The 18,918-nt window shown below is 45.0% G+C and overlaps 1 protein-coding gene across 1 annotated transcript in view; it reads left to right on the plus strand.

Annotated features, from left to right (window-relative positions):
- Positions 1-1,464: 1,464 nt before the first annotated feature.
- The window catches only part of DPF3 (D4, zinc and double PHD fingers, family 3), a 222,037-nt gene continuing 204,583 nt past the window's right edge, over positions 1,465-18,918 (plus strand). The window contains exon 1 of the mRNA XM_011949621.1: positions 1,465-1,884. Coding sequence (XP_011805011.1) covers positions 1,883-1,884 — 2 coding nt within the window. The 5' untranslated portion in view covers positions 1,465-1,882. The remainder of the gene's footprint in view (positions 1,885-18,918) is intronic.

Genomic DNA, 18,918 nt, shown 5'->3' on the forward strand with positions numbered 1-18,918 from the left:
GAGGACGGAATGAAGAAAAAGCTTGCAGCAGGCTGGGGTCTTCACTCAAGGATCTGGGGCAAAACCTATCCATGGGCCAGCTCCTTTCCTCTCTGCCTCCTTTCACTTCATGAAGGCCGTAGACAAACTGTCTGGTCTCTCAGCTTATCTTTCTAGAGAAGAAATTCTTTTGAAGGAGCCTGTGTAAATGTTGTGATTGTGGACAGTGATCTTTTTTTTTTTTTAGGTGGAGTCTTACTGTGTCTCCCAGGCTGGAGTGCAATGGCGCAATCTCGGCTCACTGCAACCTCTGCCTCCCAGGTTCAAGCGATTCTCCTGCCTCCGCTTCCCAAGTAACTGGGATTACAGGTGCCTGCCACTGTGCCTAGCTAAGTTTTGCATTTTTAGTAGCGATGGGGTTTCGCCATGTTGGCCAGGCTTGTCTCCAACTCCTGACCTACAGTGATCCACCCGCCTTGGACTCCCAAAGTGCTGGGATTACAGGCATGAGCCACCACGCCTGGCCATGATCTTATTATTAGTTCCTTAAGGGCTGGGACTAAGTCTCCAGTACCTGCCACAGTGCCTGATGCATAGGAGGACCCCAAAGAAATGTTTTTCATTGGCATGAAACTCCCTATAGATCCATGGCTGGATAGCATGACAAGTGATCATTTAGGAAGGGTTTTCTTTCTTCCTTTGCCTTCCTCTGTGCATGACAAAGTGTGGGATCAGTAAACCTTTCCCCCGCCCTTATTCTTCTTTGCACTGTTTTACTGAAAAAGTGATTTCTGGCCAGGTGTGGTGGTTCATGCCTGTAATCCCAGCACTTTGGGAGGCTGAGACGGGTGGATCACTTGAGGTCAGGAATTCGAGACCAGCCTGGCCAATATGGTGAAACCCCATCTCTACTAAAAACACAAAAATTAGCCAGGTATGGTGGTGCGCGCCTATAGTCTCAGCTACTCAGGAGACAGAGGCAGGAGAATTGCTTGAACCTGGGAGGCAGAGGTTGCAGTGAGCCTGAGATTGCACCAGTGCACTCCAGTCAGGACCACAGAAGGAAACTCTGTCTTAAAAAAAAAAAAAATGTGATTTTCTTCTGATCAATTAAGTAAAGGTGATTGGACCTTTCCACACACTCCTCTCCTGTTTGCATTCTGAGAGGGGATGTTGAAATAGGTTCTGTTTGGTTCTGCTTAAATCTAGGAGTAGACTGACCAGCTTGAGAGAGATTTTCTTCATCCCGAGAGCTACTCCTGTTAGGAATGTGGAGTCTTCTGAGGTCCCAGATCCAGATAAGACAAGGGCGGGAGCTCCCAGTGGGCTCCTAAGCACTGGGTAGGAGGTTGTCCTTCAGAGAAAAGGGAAAAAAAATTCATCCAGATAGACTGATAAAAGGAGTGACATCACAGTAGGCATGGCAACCACAGGGCAATCATAAGCTCCCCACGAGGTGGTCAGAACCCCAAGGGAAGACCTAGTTTCACTGTGCTCCTTTTCCCTTCAGGGCAGGCAGGAGCAGGGAGGCATGGAGGAGGGCGCGCTTATCCAGTGGCTGGAGTAGGCCAGGGGTTTTGCTTCTCACCCCAGCACTGCCCCCCTGCTGTGACAGTTTCTCTGGCGTGCTGGTGTGCCACCTGGAAGCATTCACATTCGGTCGCTTTATTATCCAGGGTTGCCCTGGGAGTTTGGTGGGAGAGAGGGAGCAAAATGGGAGAGTGAGGGAAGCATATCACTGGAGAGGGAAGCAGAGATGTGATATGATCCGCAGAACGCCATGCTCTGTCCTCAGTGCCCCCACCCCAGAGGCTCCAACCCCTTCTGAGAACACAATGGTCAGCCTTCTCTTCCTCACTGGCTTCTTCTTTGGGCCTGGATTTCCACAGCACACCTGGAAGCCATGTAAGTTGTACTCATTTCAAAGCCACTCGTGTCTCCAGCATCTCCCCGAGGCACCTGTGTGGTGACTGCTGGCCCTCGGGATGTCTGGGAGTGTTGTCTCCAGCAGGTGTATCTTGAACACAAAGCACAGGTTTTAGGGTCGAGGAGTCAAATAAGGGGGATGAATCAGGAGGTTGGTTTTTGGTGGCTTCTGGGTGTCCTGGGACTGGAAATCATTTCTCCTTTCCTGTCCTTGTAGGGTAACCATGCCTGGGTCAGACCTAGTTGCTGTCTTGCTGCAGGTCAAGACATAGTTGCATGTATGTCTTGCTGCCACCCTGGCATTTGGGGTTTTATAAGCGGTCAAGGCAGCCCGCCCAGAGTGAGCAGCCAGAGGAGGCCAATGCTCCATCTTCTCCTCTTCGTCAGCGCCCCCTCCCCCAGCTGTGGATGCGTGAAGACATCATTTAAGGTTCTCCCAGGAAGCAGGCTGTTTGGCTTGACTCAGAATATCTGGAGCTCCTGCTGCAAGCTGGAGAAACTGCTTCCCCAGTGCCTTGTGGCTCTGGGTCACTTTTTAAAGGATGATTGAATTTTTCTGTTGAGAGAAAATTCACACAACATAAAATTCACCATTCTAACCACTTGAAAGTGCATAATTCAGTGGTGGTTCGTACATCCACCATCAGCCACAGCTGACAACAGAACATTTTCATCACCCTAAAAAGAAATCCTGGCCTGGCGTGGTGGCTCATGCCTGTAATCCCAGCACTTTGGGAGGCCGAGGAGGGAGGATCACGAGGTCAGAGGTTTGAGACCAGCCTGGCCAACATGGTGAAACCCTGTCTCTCCTAAAAATACAAAAATTAGCCGGGTGTGCTGGTGCACACCTGTAATCCCAGCTACTCAGGAGGCAGGAGGATTGCTTGAACCCAGGAGGCAGTGGTTGCAGTGAGCCAAGATCACACCACTGCACTCCAGCCTGGGCGACAGAAAAAGAAAAAAAAAAGAAATCCTGCACTCAGGAAGCAGGCACTCCCCACTCCCCTATCCGCTCTGCCCCTGGTAACCACTAATCTGCTTTTTGTCTCCTTGGATTTCCCTATTCTAGATATTCCATAGAAATGAAATCGTATAACACATGTGGCCTTTGCATCTGGCTTCTGTCACTCAGCATAATGTTTTCAGTGTTCAGCCGTGTTGTTTCATATTTCAGTACTCCCTTTTTATGGCTGAATAATAGTCCCTTGTATGAATACACCACATTTGATTTACCTATTCATCTGTTGATGGACATTTGGGTTATCTCTGCTTTTTGGCTGTTATGAAGAATGCTAATATAAACCTTCATGTACAAGTCTTGGTGTGGACATAGGTTTTCAATTCTTTTGGGTATATACCTAGGGGAGGAGTTTCTGGGTCACATGATAACTCTGCGTTTGAAGTTTTGAAGAACTGCCAAGCTGTTTTCCACAGTGACTGCAGCATTTTGTGTTCCCATCAGCAATGTATGGGGGGTCCAGTTTCTCCACCTCTTTGCTGATGTTTGTGATTTTAGCCATCTCCCCAGGTGTGAAGTGCTATCTCATTCATTGGTTTTTTTGTTTTTGAGACAGTCTCACTCTGTCACCCAGGCTGGAGTGCAGTGGCACGATCTCAGCTCACTGTAACCTCTGCCTCCCCGATTCAAGTGATTCTCCTGCCTCAGCCTCCCAAGTAGCTGGGATCACAGATGCCCGCCACCATGCCCAGCTAATTTTTGTATTTTTAGTAGAGATGGGATTTCACCATATTGGTCAGGCTGGTCTCAAACTCCTGATCTCAAGTGATCTACCTGCCTTGGCCTCCCAAAGTGTTGGCATTACAGGCATCAGACTCTACACCTGGCCTCATTGTGGGTTTTTTGTTTGTTTGTTTGTTCTGTTTTGAGACAGAGTCTCACTCTGTCACCCAGGCTGGAGTGCAGTGGCACGATCTCGGCTCACTGCAACCTTCTCCTCCCAGGTTCAATTCTTGTGCCTCAGCCTCTTGAGTAGCTGGGATTACAGATGTGCGCCACCACACCTGGCTAATTTCTGTATTTTTAGTAGAGAAGGCGTTTCACCATGTTAGTCAAGCTGGTCTCGAACTCCTGGCCTCAAGTGATCCGCCTGCCTCGACCTCCCAAAGTGCTGGGATTACAGGTGTGAGCCTTCATGCCCAGCCTCACTGTAGTTTTGATTTGCATTTCCCTAATGATCGAATGATGCTTCCTATCTTTTCATGTGTCTATTGGCCATTTGTATGTTTTCTTTGGAGAAATATCTATTTGTTATGTGCCCATTTTAAAATTGGGCTGTTTGTCTTTTCATTGAGAAATGAGTTTATTTTAACACACGATTGTTCCTTCCCCAGCCCCAGCACGGTGTGACCAGCCTGTGGAGATGGAGGAGTTTAGTGGGTCACTTAAAAGCAGGCCTAGGTCTTTGCCTCTTTGGTTACTCCTCAACGTTTTTTGGGGTCTCCACTTCCATGGCTGCCCTTAAATGTTGTTTTTTCCCCCAGAGTTTCTGTCCTTGACTCAGTTCTTGTTTTGCCCCCAATTCTCTGGCTGACCTCCTCCGCACCCTTGGCATCCATCTCCATACATGATGTTGGTTACTCCCAATGCACATATTCATCCTGGGCTTCTCTCTGGAGCTTCATATTTGCATATCCAACTGGGACCTCAACATGTTCAAAACTCACCACGCTCCTCTGCCAAGCCTTCGCCTCCTCCCGGATTCCCCGTCAGGATGAGTGTTGTCATCGTCTACCTAGTTGGCCATGCTAGACGTCATCTAGGATCCCTTCTCTCTCTCAGGCACATCTGCCCTCTTCCCAACCAGTTTTGTCCATTTACTTTGGTCGATAGCTCTTTCTAATGTGTTATCAGTTCATCACTCCCGCTCAGACTGCCTTAGTTCAGGACTTTGTCATTCTGATAGACTTCCTAGCTTTGAGTTACTTTCATCCATCTGTACTCTGCCAGAATGATCCAATTATATCACTGCCCATTTAAAACCCTTCAGTGACTCCTTGTTTTCTGAAGGATAAACTTCCAACTCCTTTGTTGGGTGTATGAGCCCTCCTGGATTTAACCTCTACCTTCTCTCCAAGTCATATTCACCTGCTCATGGTTTCCTCAGACCTTACTTCAGCCATAAGGAATTCCTTGAAGTTTCTTGGATAGGTTGTGTTCCCTCAAATCATCATGCCTTGAGTGCCCTGCTATTGGTATGAGTTATATATGTGGCCCAGGACACATTTTCAGGGCTAGATTATGGACCCAGTATGGCCCAAACCAACTACTAATATGGATAGAGAACATGGTGAATGTGGGTTGGATGTGGATTTTGATTCAATGATTTACTTATGTGAAAGAATTTGCAAACTGAATAGAAATTAAACTGTATTGTGTTGCATTTATAAACCACCTGTATTGCAAAGGCAATAAAGTCCCCTAGAAAAATTCTGACATTTGCCCTATCCTTAGTTCATGGTTACTTTACTTTTTGCACCAAAAACAACAGAGGATACATGGTGTGACCAGCATATATGTATTTTAGGAGCCGATGGGACAAAATATCTGAAATTTTATTTGGATTCCAAGATTGCCATAGCTACGGACTGCTGTGAATGCTGGCAATCTCTTACTTGTTTGGAGTCCCACCCCTTTAGCCTCTGGATTTCTTATAACTTTTCCTAAGGATATTAGTCCCTAGCTAGGGAAACTGAATGAAATTAAAGGAGGGATTCCTACTGTTTTCCAAATTATTTTTTTTAAAAAATTTTTGTTTATCTTAGATTGCTAATTAGAACTTTATCTTTCTCCCTCAAAATTTATTTTTTTAATTTTAATTTTTTTTAAAAGAAACATGGTCTTACTCTGTTGTCCAGGCTAGAGTGCAGTGGTGCAATTATAGCTCATTGCAGCCTTGAACTCCTGGGCTCAAGTGATCCTCCTGCTTCAGCCTCCTGAGTAGCTGGGACTACAGCTACTATAGTCCCAGCCTGGCACCACGCCAGGCAATTTTTAATTTTTTTGTTGAGATGAGGTCTTGTTATGTTGCCCAGGCTGGTCTCAAATTCCTGACCTCAAGCGATCCTCCTACCTTGGCCTCCCAAAGTACTGGGATTACAGGCATGAGCCACCATACCTAGCCCTTCCTCAAATTTTTCCTTGGAAAAATGGCAAGCCTTCCGAAAAGTTGTGAAAATAGTGCAATGAACACCAATATCCCCTTCGCTTAGATTCACCATTTACCAGCCTTTTGCTACATTTGTTTCCTCTTTCTCTACCTTTTATGCCCATGTGTGCCTGTGTGAGCACACATCTATATTTTCAGGAAAAGTGAGATTTAGTTCATAGTACACCTTCCTCTTCTTGGTATGTTTTCAAGCCTCTGGCAAAACCCAGTGCCAAAACTGAAGCCTTGAGTTCTTGGCTCAGTGCTGTCACTGACGGGAGCATACTTGGATGATCCTGAACATGTGCCTTCCCCCTCTCTGAGCCTCAGTTTCCCCATCAATGAAATGAGGGCTTGGATCCCCTGTTCTTGAAGCCCTTTCCTTGTACTCAATATTCTACAGCCCTGTGATAGCCAGAAAAACCCAGCCCTTTGGGAAACTGTCAGAAGATACTTAATGTACTTGTGAGATGAACCCCAGAAATTTATTGTTAGCTGGGCTTTGGCCAGGACTGTGTCTGTTTTATAACAAGGAGTGTTTTTTTTTTTTTTTTCTTCCTTTGAGAGAGCTACCAGTGCTTTGCCTGCCGAGGCGGGGAGGTGGGCTTGGTGGGGTTTCTACTAGAAGGAAGTGGCAGGAACTCTGACCTGCTTGCTGTCAAGTTAGGAGACAGAGAGGCTCAGAACCCCCTCCCCCGCCACGTTTCCTTGAGGTGCCTGCTTGTTTAATCTGCCGTTTGCCTGGCTTCCCCCAACGCCCTTTTATAGCTCCTTTTGTTCAAGGATCTTGCCACCTCCTTTCTGTGTCCCTGGCCCACCTCCAGGTTAAATATCCAAGAAGGACAGCAGTAGCCTGAAGATGCTGATGACATGGGGGACGTTCATGACTGGCCCCGAAGAAAGGCTCTCATAGGTGGGGGTGATCCACAGTGCTCCGACCCACAGAGCCCAGGGCAGAGGCCCGAGGTGTGCCAAGCTTATTTTACGGCTTTAATTCCCATGGGTCGGATTGGAGAAAGGTTTAGTAAAGGAGAAAAGGACTCAGATATGTCGGGGTAGAGGGAAGGAACTAGTGAGATTAGGGTGACAAGGGGTTCATTTATCCATTCGGTAAGTGTTTATTGAAAGTCCACTATATTATGTGTAAGGTCCTTTTGACCCAGAAAGTCTGAAATTTGAGTAGCAGTCATTAATTTGTATTAGATACCATATATGTTATAGAAGTGGTAGAAATAATGTTAATAATTGTCATACTTCCTTTCCCGACAATCACATGCTAAGTGTGTCACATCTATTCCACTGAGTCCTCCCAACAAGCGGGATGAGGTGGTGTCGTCCTCGCTGCGCAGGGGAGGAAAGGGAGGCTCGGAACAGTGTCTTGCTCAAGGTCAGGGAATGAGGAGAGGTGGAATTGGGATCTGAGTTAAGTCTGATTTCAAATTCCACACTCTTCACCTCTGAGTCTCTTGTTTCTAAAAGCTGTTTATGGACTGGCGTCAGTCTGTGATAGTTTTCACTCATCCAAAATACAAGGACCGTGTAACTGGATTTCTAATAAAGCTTACTTTAAAAAATTTAGTGGTTCTGAACCGGGGGGGTTTTTCCCACAGCTCCCCCTTCTCCTTCCCCTTCACTGCCATAGCAAAGAATTCTTCAGTCCAGCGTTAATTGATCTGAGGTTGAGGAACTCTGATTTAATTTGGAAAATTCATCTTAAAATTATATTATCCTGACTTTGGGGATATGTATTCAATGTCCTTTCTTTTAAGAAACAATGGTGTTAAAAAAAAGTTGGCAAGGCCACGTTGAACCCTCCAATTTTGTTGTTGTTGTTAGAAATATCTTGGATTGTGGCCAGGCATGCTGGCTTACGCCTATAATCCTAACACTTTGGGAGGCCGGGGTAGGCGGATCACTTGAGATCAGGAGTTTGAAACCAGCCTGACCAATGTGGTGAAACCCCGTCTCTACTAAAAAATACAAAAAAGTTAGCCGGGTGTTGTGGTGGGTGCCTGTAATGCCAGCTACTTGGAAGGCTGAGGCAGGAGAATCACTTGAACCTGGGAGGTGAGACTGCAGTGAGCAGAGATCACGCCATTGTACTCCAGCCTGGGTGACAGAGCGAGACTCTGTCTCAAAAAAAAATTATCTTGGATTGTGAAATTCAAACATCTAGGAATTACTTGATCTAGGAATTACATAAAAAATACTGTTGGCCGGATGCAGTGGCTCACGCCTGTAATCCCAGCACTTTGGGAGGCCAAGGTCGGCGGATCACAAGGTCAGGAGTTCGAGACCAGCTTGGCCAACATGGTGAAACCCTGTCTCTACTAAAAATACAAAAAATTAGCCAGGCATGGTGGCATGCACTTGTAATCCCAGCTACTCGGGAGGCTGAGGCAGGAGAATTGCTTGAACCTGGGAGGCAGAAGTTGCAGTGAGCCGAGACTGCGCCACTGCATTCCAGCCTGGGCAACAGAGCAAGACTCTGTCTCAAAAAATCAGAAAACAAAAAACAGAAAACTGTTTATTAGGGATTAAAGAAGGCAAATATCTCATGTTATAAGTAAGGCAATGCCTGGTGATGGGTTCTTGGGGCTCCTGGAGTTTGATTTAATAACAAATATTTATTGACCACATATTGTCTTATACTGTGAGAGGCCTTATGGGAGGTCAAAAGGAATTTTGCCCTAATGATCTTAATCATCTCCATAGGACAAAAAGTGAACATGTACAAAGTGGAAAACAAGGAAAGCCTGGAAGATGATGGTTAAATTTATTGCTGATCGATGTTAATGAGGCAGAGTAAGAGGTTTCTACCAGAAGGAACTTGAGGTTCTTGATTCGAGTCAGCCATCAAGTAACTTAGGTGACCTTGGGCAAGGCTTTCTTACTGGTGTCTTATCTTGAACGAGGGCCCCTCGAGCCCAAGTGAGAAAGCTGTTTCTATTATCTCCTTTTCCTCCCATCTCCAGTGGGACACCCAGTCCTGGAAATTCTATTTTGGGAAAGTTTCTAGAGTCTGCCCAGTCTCTTCCTAGTCCAGTGCTTTCTCCATCCCGCAGCCAGGGTAATCTTGCTAAAACATAAATCTGATCACGTCACCCACCTCTGCTTAAAACCTTCAGTGATTTCCTCATTACCCCAAGGACAAAGTCCAAACTCCTTGGCAAGGCACTCTTGGCTCCGTTGTTCAGGCCCAGCCTCCCTCTTCAGTCTTTCTCAGCCTTTGCCCTACATTGCTTCTCACCCCATGGTCTGGATGCCCCAGATGGCTCACTCTTCTCTGTGCACAGATTGCTGACCCACTCTCTGGAATCCCCTTTCCTCTCTTTTCTACCTGGTGAAATCATGCTAATTTTTTTTTTTTTTTTTAAGACAGGGTCTCACTGTGTTGCCCAGTCTCTGGAATCCCCTTTCCTCTCTTTTCTACCTGGTGAAATCATGCTAATTTTTTTTTTTTTTTTAAAGACAGGGTCTCACTGTGTTGCCCAGGCTGGAGTGCAGTGGCACCATCACGGCTCCCTGCAGCCTCGACCTCCTAGGCCCAAGCAATCCTCTCGCCTTGGCCTCCCAAAATGTTGAGATTATACGTGTGAGCATCACACCTGGCCCATGCTAATCTTTTAATCTTCTCCTCTGGAAGATGCCCCAGACCCTGGAGACAGGGACCACGTCCTCACTTCTCCTCCCCATGGGTCTGTGAACCTGTTGAAGGCAGGATATGCTGTTTTTTCTGCTGTGTTGTTGTGACTCTGTAGCCAGTATGGTGCTTAGCACATGGCAAGTACTCAACCACTGTTTGTTGAGTAGAAAACAAATGGATAAGGGAGGGAAAATTTAAAGTAGAGATAATAATGTTTAACCTTTGTTACCACCCAAGGTTGCTTGTGGCATGAACATGAGATAATATTTTTTGAAGAACTCTGAAAAAAAGTGAGGCTGCCCAAATGCAAAGCAAGGTATTCATTATTGTTTTCAAAAGTAGAGATTATTAACCTTTGAATTATTGTATCACCATTACACATTGTATTTTTGTTTTTTTAAGAGTCAGGATCTTGCTCTGTTGCCCAGGCTAGAATGCAGTGGTGTGACCTTGTCTTACTACAGCCTAAAGCTCTTGGGCTCAAGTGATCCTCCTGCCTTACCCTCCTTAGCTGCTGGGAGTACAGGCATAAGCCACTACAGCTGGCACACACTGTGTTTAAGAGTAAAGGGGGGCCAGGCACAGTGACTCACACCTGTAATCCCTGCACTTTGGGAGGCTGAGGCGGGCAGATCACTTGAGGTCAGGAGTTTGAGACCAGCCTGGCCACCATGGAGAAGCCCTGTCTCTACTAAAAGTAAAAAAGAAATTAGCTGGGCATGGCAGCGGACACCTGTAGTCCCAGCTACTTGGGAAGCTGAGGCAGGTGAATCGCTTGAACCTGAGAGACGGAGGTTGCAGTGAGCCAAGATTGTGCCACTGCACTCCAGCCTGGGTGACACAGTGAGACTCTGTCTCAAAAAAAAAAAAAAAAAAAGAGTAAAGGGAATGGTTGTTGAGTACTGGGAGTTGGTATACCAAGTAGAAAAACCCAGGTGGCTAGAATATTGCACAATTCAGCAAAGATATGCCTTGTTGGTGTAGGAAGCAAACACAGCTTGAATTGTGACTCAGTGGCATGGACCTGCCTGGAGGCCTCTAGTGACAATATACCCTTTTCTTTTCCAGAACTAGGGCTGAAGACAGAGAGGGCCATGGCAGGAGGGAGGAGGGCCTTGATTTTCTTTCTCTTGTGTGTTCCACTTTCTTCTCTTTCTAATTCTTCCACTTTCTGAATATGGTCTGTTGTAATCACCCCAAGTGGAACATGGCACATGAAAGAAGAAATGAAATGGAAAAAGAGGCCTGGACTTGTGCAGTGGTTTGCAGAGACTCTTGTACTAACTTTTATGATTGGTATCTGTGAATGTGTCTTATTCCCAGTACCACCCCCCGTCCCCTATGGCTTTAATTCCATCTTGGGCAGGTATTTTCTTTGCACACTTTTGCACCCTCTTGCAGATGCCTTGCACATAGTAGGTGTTCATGAATATCTGCTGAATGAATGAATGAGCTCCTGAATAAGAATGAAGTTTATCTCTTGTGCCAATTCCTTGATGCACGATCTCTCCTCTCTCTCCTTTTCCCTGATCCTTTTAGCCAGATCAGGTTAGAGGCAATTTTCTTTAGCACTTCCTCTGGACAACTCTTATTGTCACCTACAGGTTTGAGTCTAGGGGCTGGATCCCTTGCTTTTCAGATCTCTGAAGGTTGCCCCATCACAGAAAGGAGGAGGGAGGAGTAGGCAGAGTGCAGTGAGGAAGCCTAAAGGATTAATTGGTTAAACTTTATTACAAAGGCTGGTCCTATTGTTTACAGGCCATTAAAAACCATTATCATCTTCCCAGGCCAGGCAGACAGCAGCCAGCTGCTTTGATGCATGTCTTAGAGAGATAAGGAAAATTTATCCCTTGTTTTGACTTCACAATTTCTTCTTGGTTTATTATCTGACATGCTATTCAACTTTCTCTCCACATGTCCCTGATCTCAAGACAACTTTTTCAAGTTGTTGGCAGGGGAGGTTCAGGTTAGAATCCTACAATTTTAGACTTGGAAGAGCCCGCCGAGATCAATGACTGTTCCTAACTTGCCCCCTCCCTTTCCCGCCCCCGCCCCCATCTGTATCTTTCCTCCATGGCAGAGCAGTTCCTGGACTCTCAAGTAATTTGCACTTATTGATCTCTGAGAAGGGCAGACTTTTCTCATGACCTTCAGTTAATCCTCCCACCTCCGTGGCCACATCTACTCTGCAGAGAGGACTTCCTAGAGCTCCCCTGCCTCATTCCAAATGACCAGCTCCTTACTTAGTATCCACAGGGTACTGTGTACGTAGACAGAGTTATCTTAACGGCCATCTCCTGTGATAGGTGTATCTAGGGTCCCCTGGGTGGGCTGGGCTGGGCAGAGCCTGTGGGGGCCCTCATCCACATCCCAGACAATCTGTCTTCCCCAGGGGCCTTCTTGAGGGTGTGACTTTCCATCCGGACAGAAACAGGCAATGGAATGCAGGCTGCAACCCCCTTCCGTGTTCAGGTGGTCCTGTGACATTTTCTGTGTTCTAGACCTGGAAAGAAGCCCTGAATTGATACTGAACTTACTTTTAGCTGGTTGATGAAATAGTTCGAGTGTGCTCTGTGAGAGAGAGTGAGCCAGGTTGGCAGATACTAGGCACTCACATGGCTGTTGAGCAAATGAATGAATGGATGTAGGAATAAAAAATGTCAGCCAGTACCAGGTTGCTCCTTGTGGGTCTGTGTATTCAATTCAATAAGTATTTAATGAGTGTCTGCTCTGGGGAAGAGCTGGTGCTGGGGGATGGGGTCGGAAAGATGTGTAAGATCTAGTTCTTGACATCTGAGAGTTTACATTTAGAAGAGAGGGAGACTAATAATAAGACAAGGCATAGGCTGGGTACGGTGTCCCACACCTGTAATCCCAGAACTTTGGGAGGCCGAGGCAGGTGGATCACCTAAGGTCAGGAGTTGGAGACCAGCCTGGCCAACATGGTGAAACTCCATCTCTACTAAAAATACAAAAATTAGTTGGGCATGGTGGCATGCGCCCGTAGTTTCAGCTACTTGGGAGGCTGAGGCAAGAGAATCACTTGAATCTGGAAGATGGAGGTTGTCGTGAGCCAAGATTGAGCCACTACACTCCAGCCTGGGCGATGGAGTGAGACTCTGTCTCAAGAAAACGTAAATGGAAAAAGAGGTATTGTTGAAGGAACATAAAGGGTGGTGGGTTAATTCTGAATGAGAGCATTGGGAGAACTTCCCAGAGGAGACGATTTTTAAGGATTTCCATGAACAGGGAGGAGAGCGGGGAAAGGAGATACTGGTGAACAGCAAGTACAAAAATGTGGACACTCAGAAAGTGTCCTTAGCTTGCCCTAGACCAGTCCTGGCAGCTCCAGTCCAAACCCACATCCCTCTTCGAGCCAGGGTGGCTCCAGATCCATCTCACACAGCACCAAATAATCCCAGGAATTTTTCCCGGCATGAGGCCCTGGGGCTGGGCTCAGGGCAGACATTCCTTTCCTCCACTTTCCTCCACCACTTTGCAGGTGCCCCTTGTTTCTGAATTTTGCTCTCCTTGGAGGATACCTTGGAGTTGGAGAAGGCAGATAAGCTTCCAGTGCCTGAGCCCTCAGCTTCTAGAAAATATTTATTTGCCTCTCCTCATACTTCCTTATTGCTAGAACAAGAACTTCCCCATCTTCAGGCTTTGCTCATGAGGTCCCCTCTCCTAGAAAGCCTTCCATCCATTCCTGTTTGTCCAAATGCATCTACTCTTCCCCAGGGGCTCAGCTTCCCTGCAGCTGGAAGGAAGCATAGCACTTTCTGAGCTCCCTAAGCATAGATTGGCCTCTTCATATTTCTCACAATGATTGCCACTGGGTGCCCGTCCCACAGATGAAGGTAAGAATGGAGTTTCCTACTCTCTGTTTTATTGCAAACAAGTATCCAGGGTAAATGTGGTTTTTAACACATTAAAACACTCATACACCTCCCTAGTCCCCAGTTTTTCCTTGTTCTCAAGGTAACTGCTTAGTTACATTCCAGGGAGTGGGAGGAAGCCAAGAAAGAATTCTTAGTCTTGGGAGCAGGATCGAGTGCAGAAATGTCTTGGAAATGGAAGATTCCCCTGACTCCACGCCACAGCAGTGCTGCAGCCCATATATAACAGTGGGCGAACTCCCCCTCGCCGCCTTGCTTATCTCTGCTTCATATTCACAGACTCACCAGCCTGGAGTCTCTCTGGATGTTGGCCAAGCCAGTTGGGAATGCATAATAGCTGAGATATGGGATGGGGTGCGTCCGCCATGTCCTTGCATGCTGCAGTGAAGGTCTCCTTCTCCCCCTTGTGCCTCCCTCTTAGCGTTTTCTCTGGCATTGGGAAGTAATCTTTCTGGTCTCACATCTCTAATGTTTGAAAGAAGGGAGACCCAGATTCCACGTTGGCAGGTGGCTGTGCTAGTAATTAGGGACACCCCTTGGAGAACTGGAGGGAGGTTTGGGTGAGCAGATATAGACCAAATGGTGTCCAGCTAGCTGCCATTTTAAAACCTCAGCTATAGGGCCTGGTGAGCTTAAAACCTTCCCGGCAACCACTGCCCTCCCTCGCCAGCCCATTTGGTTTTGGTGACTAAAACTTTGGTTTTGCTTTAGTGTCTTTCTGTTTTGCTTTTTGTACTGGTAGCAACAGGGATGAGAAAAGGAAAGGCCTCTGAAAAGAAGATTCTAGTCCGATGGGAGTGAGGGCTTCTGGGAAATTGGGTGAGATCTTCACAGGCCGTGTTGCTACTCAAAAAGTTTTGGATTTTGGAGCATTTTGCATTTCAGATTTGTGAATTTGGGATGTTCAACTTGTAGGGGGGTTAGGACTTCAACGTATAAAGGGGATATAATTCAACTTATAACACTCCTCTTCCTTCTAAAAAACTCAACTCATAATACTCTCCTTCCTTCTAAGAAACTCAATCAATAACACTCCCCTTCCTTCTAAAAAAAATCGGTGGTTTTTGTTTTTGGTGGTGTTTTTTGAAAAAGAAAAACCTGTATATGGTAACAAATTTAAACACTATGGAAAGTAATTGAGAGCAAAAAGTAAATCTAAGTCTCTCTCACCCCTGTTCTCACATCCTCAGACCCTAGTCTTTCAATATAGACTTACCTGTTTTGTTTTTCTTCTATATCTTTCTGGTGATGTTATATGAACATAAATATGTATCTGTCCTTTTATTTTTTTCTCCCTTCAGATAGTAGCATTCCAAGTTCCCTGTTCTGCACCTTTAAAAAAAATTTAGCAATCTAGGACATAGATTGTTTTATTTTATTTTGTTTGAGATGGAGTTTTATTCTTGTCGCCCAGACTGGAGTGCAGTGAAGCAATCTTGGCTCACCACAACCTCCGCCTTCCAGGTTCAAGTGATCCTCCCACCTCAGCCTCCCGAGCAGCTGGGATTACAGGCATGCACTGCCACATGCAGCTAATTTTTTTGTATTTTTAGTAGAGATGGGGTTTCGCCATGTTGGCCAGGCTGATCTTGAACTCCTGATCTCAGGTGATCCCTCCACCTGGGCCTCCCAAAGTACTGGGATTACAAGCCACTGCGCCCAGCCTAGGACATAGATTAGATCTGGCCTGTTTTTAAGAGATGCATAGCATTTCATTGTGTGGACATACCATGATTTATTTAATTTCACCTCTTTTTTTTCAATACAAGATCCTGCTCTGTCACCCAGGCTGGAGTGCAGTGGTGTGATCATAGCCTTGAACTCCTGGGCTCAAGTGAGCCTCTGACTTCAGCCTCCTGAGTAGCTGTGACTGCAGGTGCACACGACGGTGCCTGGCTAATTAAAACAATGTTTTTAGTGGAGATGAGCTCTCGCCATGTTATTCAGTCTAGTCTTGAACTCCTGGCCTCAAGCAGTCCTCCTGCCTTGGCCTCCCAAAGCTCTGGGATTACAGGCATTAGCAAGTGCACTTGGCCGAATTTCACCTCTCTTGTTGAACATTTAGATGATTTCCAATCTTTGCTGCAATGAAACGATTTGTTTATGCCTTTCCCTACTCATGAGTGTAAGTCATTTACACATCTCGTTCCTTTCTAAGGTTCTTATATAGTGTATACATTGAGTATGTTTGAGAAATATTTATTAAGTTTATACCATGGACAATATTTGATATTTCATCATATCGATGCCAGCGTTTACTCAACCTAGTGGCTTATCGTAGATTGTTTCTTGCTAGAAACAAGTCAGTAATAAAAATTCTTGTTTGTCCCTTTTTTTTAGTGGAGAATGGGGTCTTGCTATGTTGCCCAGGAAGGTCATGGACTCCTAAGCTCAAGCTATCCTCCTGCCTCTACCTTGTTAAGTGCTGGGTTTATAGGACTAAGCCACCAGGGCCAGACTTATTTTTTCTTGTTTTGAGACAGAGTCCCACTCTGTCGCCCAAGCTGGAGTGCAGTAGTGTGACCTCAGCTCACTACAGTCTCTGCCTCTCGCCTCAACCTCCCAAGTAGTGTGCATGCCACCACGCCCAGCTAATTTTCTTTCTTTCTTTCTTTTTTTTTTTTTTTTTGAGACAGAGTTTCACTCTGTTGCCCAGACTGGAGTACAGTGGCGTGATCACAGCTCACTGCAACCTCTGCCTCCCAGGTTCAAGCGATTCTCATGCCTCAGCCTTCCAAGTACCTGGGATTACAAACATATGCGCCACCACACTTGGCTAATTTTTGTATTTTTAGTAGAGATGGGGTTTCATCATGTTGTCCAGGCTGGTCTTGAACTTCTGGTCTCAGGTGATCTGCCTGCCTCGGCCCCCCAAAGTGCTGGAATTACAGGAGTGAGCCACCGTGCCTAGCCTAATGTTTAAAATTTTTTGTAGAGATGGGGTTTTGTCATGTTGCCCAGGCTGGTCTTGAACTCCTGACCTCAAGTGATCCTCCCAACTTGACCTCCCAAAGTGCTGGGATTATAGGTGGGAACCACAGTGACTGGCTGAAAACTCTTGCCTGTAAATCTCTAAGTTTGATCGTTCATCTTTGTTTATTCCTTAGCACAGGTTTCTAGAAGTGGGTCAAATGATCTGAAAATTGTTAAGGTTTTGGGTCTTAACTTTAACCTTCCTGCTAAAACTTATATAATAGTATTCCAAATTGTAGTCTAGAAATGTATCCATTTATATTTTTACCAGCAGAGTGCTCATCTTGTCCTACAATGCTAGCATTATCATTAAAGTGAAAACAAAACAAAAATAATCAAAGCAAAAAACAAAAACAAAAAGAAACTCATTTGGTTTGTGAAACGTGCTCGTTTGGCTTGTGAAATGCAGCATTTCATTGTTTTAATTTTAACCTGTTTATTAGCTATTCTTATTTCCTCTTTTGTGGCTTTTATGTGTCCTTTGACCTATTGGGGTCTTGATGCTTTTTATATCAACTTGCATGACATTTTGTGTATTAAGAGTATTAATTTGTCATACATGTGGCAAATATTTTCACCAGTTTGCATCTTGACTTTTAAAAAGTTCTTTTAAAACTATGATATAATTTACATTCAATGAAATGTACTCATTCAAAGTATATAGTTCTATGAGTTTAACAAATGTGTATACCCATGTAACCACAATAGAATATTATTCTTATCCCCAAAAGCTCCTCAGTGCCTCTTTATAGTCACCCCCTCTCTGTCACTATAGATTAATTTTGCTGGTTCTATGAGTTCATATAAACACAATCATACACTATTTACTTTTTTTTTGTAAGACAAATTCTCACTTTGTCGCCCAGGTTGGAGCATAGTGGTGCGATCTCAGCTCACTGCAACCTTTGCCTCCTGGGCTCAAGTGATCCTCCCACCTCAGTCTCCCTAGTAACTGGGACCACAGGTACATATCACCACACTTGGCTAATTTTTTGTATTTTTAGTAGAGATGGGGCCGTGTTGCTCAGGCTGGTCTTGAACTCCTGGGCTCAAACAATCTACTCGCCCCAGTCTTCCAAAGTACTGGGATTACAGATGTGAACCACCATGCCTGACTACTATCTACTCTTTTGAATCTAGCTTATTTCACTCAGACTTTAAAAAGAAATTATTACTCATATTGTTGTGTATATTAGCAGCTAATTTTTATTTTTATTTTTTTCAGTCCTGATACCAGTGCAGTAATGTCTTCTTTTTTTGGCTGAGTTTTCCGTCATATGAATTTCCCAAAATATTGTAATCATTCACCAGTTGATGGACATTTGGGTTGTTTCCAGATTTTGGCTATTATGAATAAAGTTGCCACAAGCATCTGTGTATGTCTCCTTTTTGTCATACCTTTTTCCTACATTTCTTTTGGATAAATACTTAGCAGTGAAACTTCTCAGTCATATGGTAAATGCATGTTTTTAGAATAAGCAGCTACTATACTGTTTTCCAAAGTACTTGCACCATTGCACATTCCCATCAGCAGTGGCTGTGCTTTTGGTTACTATACATTCTCACCAGCAGTTGACATTATCAGTCTTTTGAATTTAAGCCATTTTAGTGGGTGTGAACGGTAGCTCGCTGTAGTTTTAGTGTGCATTTCCCTAATGACTAACGATGCTGAGCATATTTTCACGTGCTTATTGGCTATCTTCTTTTGTGTAGGGTCTGTTCAAATCTTTTGTTGTGTTGTTTGCCTTATGACTAACTTGCTAGAGTGCTTTATATATTCTGGATATAGATCCTTTGTCATATATGTATGTGCATGTATGTGATATATATGTACTGTGTATACACATATCTATATCCTATGTGACTGTACTATGTACATATATGTACTATGAATCATTTTTCCTAATCTGTGGCTTGTCTATTCATCCTCTTAACAGCATCTTTTAAAAAAATTGTAGTAAAATATATGTAACATAAAAGATGCCGTTTGAATCATGTTGAGTATTTAGTGGTATGAATTATACTCCCATTGCTGTGCAACCATATACCCTGTCTTGAACAATGTATTTTTAATTTTTAAATTTTTATCTTTTTAGAGACAAGATCTTTGTTGCCCACACCGGAGTGCAATGGCATGATCAAAGCTCACTGTAACCTCGAACTCGTGGGCTCAAGCAATCCTCTCACCTCAGCCTGCGACGTAGCTGGGACTGCAGGCATGAGCCATCACACCTGGTTAATAAACTTTTTTTTTTTTTGAGACAGAGTCTCGCTCTGTCACCCAGGCTGGAGTGCAGTGGCGCGATCTCGGCACACTGCAAGCTCCGCCTCC

Source organism: Colobus angolensis, unplaced genomic scaffold (genome assembly GCF_000951035.1).
Source record: "Colobus angolensis palliatus isolate OR3802 unplaced genomic scaffold, Cang.pa_1.0 Scaffold3, whole genome shotgun sequence".
Taxonomy (NCBI): Eukaryota; Metazoa; Chordata; class Mammalia; order Primates; family Cercopithecidae; genus Colobus; species Colobus angolensis.